Below are 11,798 nucleotides of genomic sequence, written 5' to 3'. Positions count from 1 at the left end.
TTTATCTCATTCAACGTGCCTCAGAAGTGCTTTTTCTTTCCCAGGACTTTTTTTTTTTTTTCCTAAGAACTAAAACCATTCAGTGTTGTTACAGTTCCAATGCTGTGCAGAAAGCAATTTTACATGTCACTGCAATAAAGGTCACCAAAAGCCAATGGGCTAGAAGGTGAGATACAGCCCAGATCTGAGGACCCCTGGATTAGCTGAGTGAAGACTGAGACCATGAGCCCCGCCCCGCTCCTGGAAGTGACCTCTAGGCCCTTAATGCCAGGTGGTATCTGAAGTCATCTTATTTCTTCTCTTCCTTGCTCTACTTCTCCTTTCCTATCACTTCCATGTTCCTTACAGTCCTTCATTTGATATTTTTTAAATAATCCTTTTCTGAAGCTCCTCTGACATCTCGATGAGAGTTGTTTTTCCAGTTTAGCTGTTTGATGGACAAAGGATGCAACCATGTAAGAGCAGGTGCTGTATTTCTCCTGGCCAGCAGAGGGTGTATTTGTCCTGGACAGTCAGTCCCTCTCCGGGCTTTCCTAGGATCTTGTTTATCAAATTCGTGACTAGTGTGTGAAGCCAGGGTCTGGCACAATGACTCTTAATGAACTTGAGTGTCGAGTGGCATTTAATCTGTCACTGAACTTGACTGAAATCCTGAAAATACACCCCCCGCCTGAAAGCAGTCAAAGGGTGTGAGGGCTTTCACTGCAAGCTTCAGCCTCCGTCTAGTCCCAGCTCCACGGATAAAGGTTGACCCTGTGGTTGGACTAAAGTAAGTAAATGTTGATTTTAAACAACTAGTGAGTCAACTCCTCTGGCAACGTTGGTGTATCTTTGGAAAGAAGGGAAGTGAATTTCATCAGGCACCACATGTTCACTTGCAGCCTAGCACTTACTAAATGCTTTTGGAGAGAATACTTGGTCTTCAACACACACCTCTCTAGAAAGGACTAGTTTCACTCCTTTGATGTGACCAAAGCTTTACCTCACGTCCAGTCAGTAAGAGAAGCGCGAATCTGCATCGCCTTGCCTCCTGTACACTGTCTCCCTCTTGGACTAAACCGTGATCTGTGCAATCTGCATTAATAAAAACAACTAACTTTCAATATTTAAAAACAAAAAATTAGGAACATCTGCTATCTTTTCCAGATCCCATATCTTGATGGATCTGAGAACGTCACAAGTGGGCATTTTCTTCGAATACTCAAAGCCTAAATCCTAACATCTGAAGAGAACGCTGACTCACACATGACTAAGCTGAAGGTTACGGGGAAGACTAAACATTTATTTAGAAGTTACAGTGTTTGTTTTTACAGAGATATGTTGCCACAGATTATTGATTCTGGAAGGTTTGTTAATGCTTATAGTACTATACACATCGTAGTCTCTTCTCACGGGCGTCATTTGCAAACGTTTCCTGTAGCACCAGATCCAGCCATCTTCACGGGTGTCTCCAGCCTGTGGCCCTTGCATTTCCCTCAGATCATCACAGACAGCGTGCTGGGGATTGTTCCCCTCAGCAGCTTGTCTGCGGGCCTCTGGCAGCCTCCCAGGCGCTGGCAGAGGCTCTCAGCAAGGAGCTGACTGCGCGGCCTGCGCTCCGGCCAGCTTGTTACTCCTTCCGGGTCGACTCCTGCTGTGTTGCGGCTTGTCTTCCTTCTCATACCTCAGTGGGGAGGAGTCCCCATGTCTCTCCGGAATTATAAAAACATATACATTTATTTACAAGTGCATAAATATATAAATATGGCCATTATAGAAAAATAAATACCATTTTCTCTGCCTCTTTTTTAAAACAAATATAGTCTTTCTGGAATATCGGCCTCTGCCTAAACTGTAGGAGGTGGTGTTTCAAAAGACACGTGCACTGGCGGGCCGGGGGAGAGCCGCAGCCCAAGTTCCTGCCCTCTGTAAGCCCCCGTGGGGTGCTGGGGACACCAGTCTCCTCCACCCATTTGGCAAGAGTCAGGACTGTCCACCTCTTCAACTGGTACAAGGCCCAAGCAGCAAGGGGGCCCTGCGGAGAGAGAAAAAGGGGAAACATTAAAATCCACACCGACCAGGAACCAATGCTCCGTGGTACTGGGTCCATCTGTCTGTGACAGGAGCTGGGTACATTGGCCCTAAAGGAGAGACAGAAACCTCCAACCCTGACTCTTGTGCTCTCATTCCCCACGTCCCACCTACACATTTCAGTGTTGGGACCGTGGAGACGCCCAAGCACTTAGCGTGTACCCTGGGGCAGATGAAGTCAGCTGAGCCCATGAAATGTGGAAGAAAGCTCTGCTCTTTCCAGATTTAGGCCACTAGTCCACCTTTCTGGTGTGATTCCTGGTCATGCTCATCCCACTTACAACTCATCCCCCCAGATGGAGGCAGTCCAGTTTTAATGACACTGGGTCTGGCTCTAAGAGGTGCCTCTCTTAGAGTTTCATCTCCCAGAGTCAGGGTCTAGGATCTGCATGTGAACCGACATCCAGCCCTGGAGGCTAAGAAACATTAGCCAATTCTCTGAACCAAGCCTGCACCCCGACTAAGTGTCCACTGATTTCCAAGGGACTGGCATAAAGGAAAACAATGGGGTGGGGATGGGGGTGGCGTGCATTGAGTCTCTTGGAACAAAAGTTCTGTGGAAGCACAGAGAGCGATGACATTTGGGAGAACTTGGCTCCTTAATGACTGATGCAACTTCATTCCTTAATTAAGAGACAAGACCCAACAAAGCAAGGTATTGCAGAGTGATTAGAGAATGCCTCTTGGTGTGATGAGAGGCAGTAGGACTTTGTGAATGGCCTTGAGCTATTCTTTCTCTGAAAGGGGCTTCTTTCTCTGAAATGAAGAAGTGTTCTTTCTCTCAGCCTTTGAGGACGCACCTTGCCATGTTGGAGTAGGACCCACCTGGTGTGCCCCTGCTGGGCCTTCAGCAGGGAAGGAGGATGGCCAGCTACCTTTCCCTCCTCTCTCTCGCCCGTATAAAAGCTGTGGATGGCCCTTACCAAGCACCACCTTCAAGGACTGTCATCTCCCCCTCCTCCAAGTCACTCCTGGGTTGTGGATGCCTACCTCATGTCAGCCCCAGCGTGGTCAATTTCCCGCCCTGCCCCTGCTACCCACCTGGGTGAAAAAGAGGGTCCCACGTTGCTTCCAGCCCAGGATTCTGGGGTACACTTCTCATTCTTGACTGGCCCGTGGCAGCAGGCTGTTCCTGGAGTTGGAGGCAGTCCTGGTGGGTCTGGAGCAGCTGGTGAGTTGAGTCATCCGGTAGTGTGTATAAGAAAGAGCCCTCGTCCGGGTTAGAGTGGGGACCCCTGCATGCATGAGATCAGATGGGAAGGTGAGGTAGGGGTGGAGCGGGCTGTACCCCCACCGCCCCACTGCTTCCCTGTCTGAAGGCAGCAGAGCGGGTCAGAGCTCAAGGGAGCAGGAACTGCTCCCCTCTGAACATCAGGAGGCGTCACACCATCATTTCCATGGGTGATTCTAGTCTATCTCCATTTTACTCCGGGCAAGTCCTGAGTGTGTGAGAGGACATGGAGTCAAGTGTCCAGGGGAATCTGGGCACAGCTAGCTGTATGTGGCTGCTGTGGCCTGCCAAGTGAGGGGAGGATTCTGAGAGGCCAACCCATGCCCCAGAGCAGAAAGGCCATCATGAGTGCAAACTCAACCACTACCCCTTAGGGTAGGAGTCCCATGGTACAGGTTGTCAGACGCAGAGTGAGTGGAAAACGGATGCTCACCTCTCATTGACTGATGCTGGATTTGAGGAGCTAAAGAGAAAGTGAGCTCTGGGGCTCGGGAAAGCAGGCATGGGGAGGGGCCTGGTTACCTGGGAATCTGATGACTATGGGTGTCGTATCCATTGCCAAGAATGGTCTGCCTCAGAAGGCTGTTGGTATCTTCCTGCTGCTCAAAAGAAAGAGTAATGAAAGGTCACGTCAGAGAGACCAGGTAACTTTCCTGTTCACTGTTCAACAGGATGGGCTGTTCCTGACTAGAGAAAGCCTGGCCCAGCAGCCCAGATTAGAGGCTGGAAGGGAGAAGCCCCAGGAGGCGGCCTAACCACTCCCCTCCATGGTGGCCCGTACCTGCTTGCCCACACTCTCAGGGCTGCATTACCTGTGGAAGCTCCCCCGGGCAGTGTTGCTGCGGTTTCATGCCTGGGTAGCCCATGGCAGCTGCAGGGCAGCCCCTGTTCACATGTAGCCCATTGGCACAGGCCCGTCCACTGGTGCCACTGAGGTAGGGCTGCCCGTTGGTTCGGTGGCCTGGGAGTCCTCCCAGTGGAACCATAGTATATTGACAGGAGGAGGACAGAAGGGCACTTCGAGGAAACCCCAGGTCTGTTGTATGTTCTGGAAGGACAGAAGGATAGAGGTATGCTTAGGCTGAGGAGGCCTGGGGCAGCTTGAAAAAGTCCTACATGAATCTCAGAAAACTTCTGACCACATAGGGTCATGTGAGGTAGGCAGGGAGTTGACACTGCCCCAGAGATATTTTCTCTCAGAATATTCTTGTCACCCACTTCTTCCTAAGATCCTTTCTTTGTTTGCAGTGGGGAGAAAGGTGAGGACATATAAAGGCCAGGATTTAGAAGAAGGAGGTGAGTGGACAGAAGCAGCGATTTTGGGTGAGGCAAGTTGACCAGGTGTGTTGCCATCTGAAGCAGAAATTAGTGGATAACAGTTGGATTAACCCAGAAAAGGGGGGAAGCTCAAGGCAGCCCCAGACCTAAGAAGAGGACGGAAATGGTTGGAGGGAAGAGACAGGGTCAGTTTTAAGTATGAACATGTGGTCAGAGCAGCCGCTTCAGACATTAAAAGGAGTTGGAGCCAGGTAAGTACTGAGCTCCCGAGATGCACAGAGGACAGACCAACTCCCACTTCTTCATACCCTCCTCCATCTGCCCTGGTCTGGGCGCTGGGAGGAAAGGGCCTAGTCTTGGAGTATTCTCCAACTCTCTCAGAGAATGTGAAGTGGGTGCCTCCAATCTTGCCCTGCAGAGGCCTCCTTGGAGGGCTGGGAGGCCCCCCTACCAGCCTCCTTCCCCTTGGTTCTGAGGAGGGTCACCACTCACTTTGCTTAGACCAGGCCCTCCACAAGCAGAAGGGGATGAAGGCGACGATGATGAGGACGATAGAGCCCAGGACGACCCCGACAATCAGGTAGGGCAGGTCGCTGGAGCGTGCCACCATGGCCCCGGTGCCCACCGGCCGCTCTATGGTTTCAGGGGGTGGCGGCTGAGGTAGGGCCAGAGTTGGGGGTGGGAGTCGCCCAGGCTGACCAGAAGACTTCCGAGCTGTAATTACGGACAAAACTCACTTCAGCATCTATTTCTTTGACATTTCTTTCACAACCAACAAACAAACAATACGCTGATTTCATGCGTGTGGGATATGGGGTCAAATTCACAAGAGTGGGTCTCAAAAACCTTCATTGGATGAGTGTGGTGTCCAAGTGCAGCATGAAATGGCATCTAATGTGAAATTTGATATTGTTGAGGAGAACTGAACCTATATTTCAAAATACAACCTGAGATATTTGTGAGCCAAGCTCCCAAGTCAGACTGGGCCTTTCGGACACAAGTGGTGCAGGGGTTTTCTGAAAGAATAGCTGGTGAACTTTTGGAAGAAAATATTAAAAAGTGCATGAAACCAGCAAAAGAACTGGGAATGGAAGAATTTACTATTCCTGGGTGGATGAAGAGACGTGAAGTACCAAGTATGGGCTCGGGTTGCATCGCAGGGCGATGGAGGTCTGGGGACGCCCTAGGACGGACAGCAATTGTGTTGCCAATTCAAAGGCGACAAGATGGTAAACACCTCATCTGGATGTATCTGACATTGTCAACTCCTTTCCACAGCCATCTTCCCCCTAGACGTCCTGATACCACAGGCTCTGTTTTTCCCATGACCTCTCTGACTGCTGCTTCTTACATTTCTCTTTTCTTTCTGTCTTCTCCTCAGACACTGGGAGGTCTTCCTAATCCTTCTCAGTCTACACTCTCTGATCTGTTTCCATGATTTCAACCCGTATCCTAATGACAACAAATCAATCTCCCCTCTCTGACCCCTCCCCTGGGCATAAGACCTGCTCCTCTCATGGGACACTTGCATTTCAGTGTCTCAGAAGAATCAAACTCAGTATGTTCCCAAGTGGTTTCACCTTTGTCCTTTCTCACGGAAGCTGGCTCCCATTTCAATAAATGCAACATCACCTGTGTGGTACGTCAAGCTAGAAACCTCAAGGCTTTACCTTGAGCTCCTTTCCCTCTCTCCCAGCCCCAGCATGCTGTCAGTCCCTGGTCCCATACACACTTCCTCAGAAAAGAGACTGAAGCCCATCCCTTCACCTCACCTTTACTTCATGGCCCCAGATCTCTCCCTTCAGCCCACAGTCACCTTTCTGCAGTCACCAGTCACCCTTCTCAACAAACAAATCCAACGATGACCCTCCTCCACCTCATGGACCACACGGTCCTCAGTGACCCACCAATGTCCCTGGCCTCTTCCCTGAGCATTTCCTCTCTTGTCCTCCTTCCAGGTGTCACACACTCCAACCATCTGGAGCTACTTCTGGGCTTGTCCTGTCCCCCAGGCCACTCCCTCCTCAGTCCAGCCTGATTCAATCCTTCCAGGAGACCAGTGCAAAGCCTTCGTGAAGCCTCTGTTGTCTGCCCAGGGCACTCTGTGGTCACTCGATAACAGGACTCCTGGCTGTGTGTGTATCTGCCTCTCACTTCACTGTACGTGAGAGAAGAGGGCAGGAGGCGTGTACAGGAGGCACTCAGGATTTGTGACTAAGTGACTGAAAGTGCAAAGCTGGCGAGAGAAGGCTGGTGCCTCAGTGATAGGAAAACAGGTTGTTTCTTGTCTCCATTCCTATTCCTTTGTGATCTTCTCCTGATTAGGTTCTTTGCAATATGTCTGTTGTATGCACTTTCTGTATCTGCAAAATGGAGATAGTGCTATGACCCCCTTGACTAATGTGCAAAAATTAACAAGTTATTATGTGAATACATTTAACAGGTTTTAGTGAAGAGAAAGAGTCTGGCCTTGTAGTTAGGATAAACTTGGCCCAAAGCGTGCTCCACTGCTAACTGGCTGCACGACCTTGGTCAAGGTACATCATTTTTTGATGCTTAGTCTCTTTCCTATCTCATGAGGTTGTAGTTAAATTAAGTAAACCAACCAATGTTAAGTACCAAACGTTATAGTAGGAATAAAGTGTTTATAGAAAGTTCCAACTTAAGTATGGGTTCTATTCCATGAGTTCATGTATGAATTAATTCCCAAGTTCCTTGAAGCTGTCATCATGGCAACCCCTTCATATGTAATATGAGGCACAGGCATATGAACAGAAGGGTTAAAAATAACAAAGTCTGAGGGTACTTGGAAAATAAGGTGTCTTCCTGGGGAAGAGATACCCAGCATGGCATATGAAACAATGTCTTCACCCTAGTTTGCTGGAAATAGCAAGAGGAGAACAGAGAATCCAAAGAGAACCACCTTTGGTTTCACAGATCATCACGTTGCTGAACTCGCTCTCCCCTCCTTCGTTGAAGCACTGCATCTTAATGTCGTAGGAAGTCTCTGGCTGCAGGTGGCTGATGGAGTGCCAGTATCTATCCCCTGGGAAAGAGAGCAAGAGAGTCATGCATGGTGGTGTTATCTGGTTTGCTTGGCCCTCATCACAGTCAGACTCAGTCAGGGCTATGTGTTTGGGCTGGTGCCACTGACCGCCACAGCGGCCATGTGGTGGAGGGACATTGGAGGAAATGTTCTAGGTGCCCACCTGAGTTCCTGTTGGCCCATCACCATGGGAAGGAAGTATGTGGGTTTATGAACTTGAGGACCTCAAGTGTGTCATCAAAGAGTCAATGATATGGGGCACAGATGCTTTGTGTCACACCAGCCCAGGCTTAACACCTTCACCAACACCTAGACCCCCCTACCAACAGAGGAAACTATATCTCACACAAGTGTTTCTCACCTTCCACCATATCCTTCTTGTAGTCACTATCATTGTCACTGTCTGTGGGTCGATAATAGATATAAAAGCCATGGATTGGGGTGTTGTTGTTACTTGCTGGAATATACTATAGGGAATGGAGAAGAAAAAAGTTGACAATGGAGCAGAGAAATCATCTTGTGAGCAGAACCAGTGGTGGATGGAATTTTACCCCAGACTAGAGTCTGGGGGACCCTGGCAAACACTTCTGATGATATCCCCGAGGCTCTCTGGAGAATGCTGTGGAGCTCACTCGTTATTTTACTTAGACTAGAGGTCCCCCAGCTTTTGGAGACAAGAAACACATTGCCATGTCTCCGAAGACTTAAGTCCCCTCTGAACCCTCCTGGGTATTGAAAGGGTGAGTCCCTCTGGCCCAATTCCCAGGTACACAGGTGGAGGAACACTTAAGGGCCGGCGTCTCAGAAGAAGGGCTGAGAAAAGTGACTCCTTCCTGCCCCTGCTGTAGCAGCCAGCTCCTGCCCAACAGAAAGCTCAGCCCCATCTTCCCACTGTGGTCGCTGCAAGACCACTCACCATCCACTTGAGCATGATGGTGGTCTCGTTGACAGCGTCGGTGAAGGTGATGTAGGGGCCTGCCACAGGCCTCTCATACACGCGGCCGCTGTAGCCCGACACCACGTAGGGCCGGGAGGGGGCGCTGGGCTCACTCTCCCCCAGCATGTTCAGAGCCCGGACTCGGAACTTGTAGGAGGTGCCTGGGGAGAGACACTCACTGAGCCCAGGAGCTGGGAAACACCATCAGACACCCCTGCAACCCATCCAGGCTCAGGACCGGAGGGATCTTCCGGGCAGCCCTTCCCCAAAAGCAAGCCCCAAAGGACTCACAAGAACTCTACCCTCGTCAGAAGGGAGCCACACAGGAGATTGCTCTGGACCTCTCATGGAGAGAGGGAGGGAGCAGGAAGGGCTGTGGGACTGAGGTACCAGCAAGAATATCCATGTGAGCCTGGCGGTGGGTGGAGGATGAGCAGAGAGAAGGGCCTCCAGAGCACCCACTGTCCTCCTCCAGTGGTCAGGGGCGGCTGGGGACCAGGTAGGGCAGTGGCCAGGTCCCTACCTTTCTCTAGGCCAGTGATCTCCACCGAGAGCCGGGAGGGAGGGATGGCGCTGGTGGCCAGAATCCAGTCCCCGACTTTCTTTAGCTTCTTGTACTCCACACGGAAGGACTGGATCGGGAAGCCACCATTCCCACGGGGAATCCAGGTCACATACACAGATGTCTCAGAGGCCATGGAGATAGTGGGCCTGTCCGGGGCTTCTGGGGCTGGAGGAAACCACACAAGGGAGGAAGGAAGCAGGAGGAAGGGACACGATGAGAAGATGGCTATATTGTGACTGGACTTGGTCTTTTCCTGATGGGGGCCTGCTCCTCCCCACAGCCCTCCACTCCCAGGTGGCCACATCACACCTTCCTAGGCCTACCTGGGTCACCCCCTCCCAGGAGGAATCCTTGAGTTAAGACCCCTAAAAGCTCTACTGCTGCAATGTCAGAATGTGGAGGTCAAAGGCCAGCTGCTCTCCCCTCCACTGCTCTCTGGACCCAGAGGGTCAGCGACCCCAGTGTGGGACTCCAGTGTCTCATTTGCAAAGCTCCAATCTATATTTCCTCATTGTGGTTAACCAGGGAGATGCCAGGAAAATGCCATAATGACTCCCAGACCCATGGAACCAAGACCCCATTCTACCTGCAGCAATGAGCCTCCTGAGGCAGTAGACCAGGTCCCAGTTCTGACTGCTCATCACCCCTACCCCTCTGGGCTGCTGTGGGCTTACGGGAGAGGCGGCCATGGTCTGGCTGGCTGCTGCTCTGGGGGCTGGCTCCAGGGTCATCTCTCTGGATCTGCTGCTCCTTGCTGGCCATGATTTCAGGTTTGGGCCGCCGTCCTGGATAGAAATGGGTTGAGATCAGCAAGGAGGGAGCATGTATCTGCCTTTCCACAGACTGCATTCTGCATGAGGGTCTGCCAGGAGGTCAGACAAGGTCATGCAAATAATACAGGGCATGGGAAGCATGGTCCAGTTTCCAGCTCTGCCTGACTGTCTTGGTATCGCATCGGGCCCTGAGAAAGAGGGGGCAGAGGGATGCCAGCTGGTGACTGTCTTGATGAGAGGTGGGACCTCAGCCTGGGCTCATAAACCATAGGGAGGCAGGAGCTGAAAGGAAGATAAAGATCCAGGTGAACAGCTGGGATAGGTGAGCAGGGCTCCCCATCTGGGCCTGGTAGGATTTGCTCAGGCCCACAGAAACCTCGAGCTGGGGGCAACGTTTGACCCGTACCAGTTCGGAAGGTCACCATGGCCGTCTGGCCTTCGCCCGCACAATTGTAAGCTGCCATCTCCACTTCATACAAGCTCCCGGGGTCGAGTCTGGTGAGGGTCAGGCGGTGCTGGTGGGCTGGAATGCCAGAGATGGTCCAATCGTCAGAGGAGTTTGTGACCTGCTAGAGAAGGCAGCTGGTATAAGGACCGGCATCTCGGCCTGGAGCTACAGGTGGGCTGTGGTTTGCAAGGAAAGCAGAACTGAGCCCAAGAGGGCAGGAGGAGGGAAGGAGACTTGGCCAGGCTAGGGGATGGGGTGGTGCTGCAGAGTGCAGACTGGTCTTGATGTTGCGGGACATCCATCCTCGCTGGGACAGTAAAGTCAGGCTTCCCGATGCCTCATCTAATGATCCCATCAAAGAAAACTCAGTGGGGAGGGTCAAAAGGCCTGATACTGCTGAGAATTTCTCCCAAGACCTCCTCTTTCTGTATTTCTGAAAACCCCCATATTTAACCTTCTTGCTCCTTGCTCTCTTAAACCAAACACACACAGTTCCTTCAGTTTGTAGTCTAATGAGTCTGATGATGATGAGAATGATAATAAAAAGAGTAGCCCCAAGAGAAACGGCTGCCTTTGCGGAGTGCTTACTATGTGCTGGGCATGGAACTAAGCACTTTACATGCTCTATAAAGTACTTTCATGAGGACAGCCCAAGAGACTGGTGCTAGCATTGCTTCCATGTCAAATGAGGAGCCTAAGGCTTAGAGGGATGAGTCATTTGCCTGAGGCCACGTCGCTAGTGAGTGCAGAAACCACGACCTGACTCCAGAAAGCATGCTCATAATCATAACCTATCCTAGAAAAAAAGAGTTTGGGAGCCAGAAAATCCTGGGTTCAAATCCTGTTTGTGCCTCTTACCAGCTGTGTAACCCTGAGCAAGCTCTCTAACCTCTCTGATAACCTAAGCTTTTCATTTCTAAAATGAGGCAAATAAAATCTCTCAGTTTATCCTGAAGACTGAATTAGATGATTTATGCGAAGTGTCAAGCATTGAACCTGGCACACAGGAGGTTCCTGACAAAGGCCTGGCCCTCTCCTGACTCGCCCACATCCTCCATTCTGTGAGGTCTCTGCCATTTCAAGCCTCCTTTTTCTGCTCCTGCCCTCAGCCCTTGCTTAGAACTTAAAAACTGTGGATGATTTGTAACTATTATCGATTAATCTTTAATGGCTTCAAATTCCTAGCTCTTTAAATCCAAATAAAAAAATATAGGAGGTCCAGGCTCCCCAACAGGCAATGCTGAGAGGCCACTTCATCTCACCCACCCCACCTTTCAGACAAAAGACTTAACTGCCAACTGTGCACATCTCAGAGAGCCTGCTGGAACCTGAAGCTGTGGTTTGCTGAAGGAATTAAACAGCTGGTAGGAAAAGCTCATATTCCCAAGCACAATATTCCAAAGTAGAACAAAACCTGCTATTCAAGGGACAGGGAAGGTCTGGGCTCATT

General features: G+C 50.7%; 1 protein-coding gene across 1 annotated transcript in view; it reads right to left on the bottom strand.

The window, feature by feature from the left end:
* Positions 1–1,402: 1,402 nt before the first annotated feature.
* BOC (BOC cell adhesion associated, oncogene regulated) overlaps positions 1,403–11,798 on the bottom strand; it is a 70,389-nt gene continuing 59,993 nt past the window's right edge. The window contains exons 9-19 of the mRNA XM_058555792.1: positions 10,307–10,466; positions 9,802–9,912; positions 9,086–9,292; positions 8,542–8,723; positions 7,987–8,092; positions 7,503–7,625; positions 5,072–5,293; positions 4,114–4,349; positions 3,824–3,900; positions 3,112–3,305; positions 1,403–2,014 (exon numbers count right to left, since the gene is read on the bottom strand). Coding sequence (XP_058411775.1) covers positions 1,827–2,014; positions 3,112–3,305; positions 3,824–3,900; positions 4,114–4,349; positions 5,072–5,293; positions 7,503–7,625; positions 7,987–8,092; positions 8,542–8,723; positions 9,086–9,292; positions 9,802–9,912; positions 10,307–10,466 — 1,806 coding nt within the window. The 3' untranslated portion in view covers positions 1,403–1,826. The remainder of the gene's footprint in view (positions 2,015–3,111; positions 3,306–3,823; positions 3,901–4,113; positions 4,350–5,071; positions 5,294–7,502; positions 7,626–7,986; positions 8,093–8,541; positions 8,724–9,085; positions 9,293–9,801; positions 9,913–10,306; positions 10,467–11,798) is intronic.

This window comes from Diceros bicornis, chromosome 15, assembly GCF_020826845.1.
Source record: "Diceros bicornis minor isolate mBicDic1 chromosome 15, mDicBic1.mat.cur, whole genome shotgun sequence".
In the NCBI taxonomy this organism is placed as follows: Eukaryota; Metazoa; Chordata; class Mammalia; order Perissodactyla; family Rhinocerotidae; genus Diceros; species Diceros bicornis.
The sequence above is the reverse complement of the archived record's forward strand: the minus strand, read 5'-3'. Positions and strand labels throughout refer to the sequence as shown.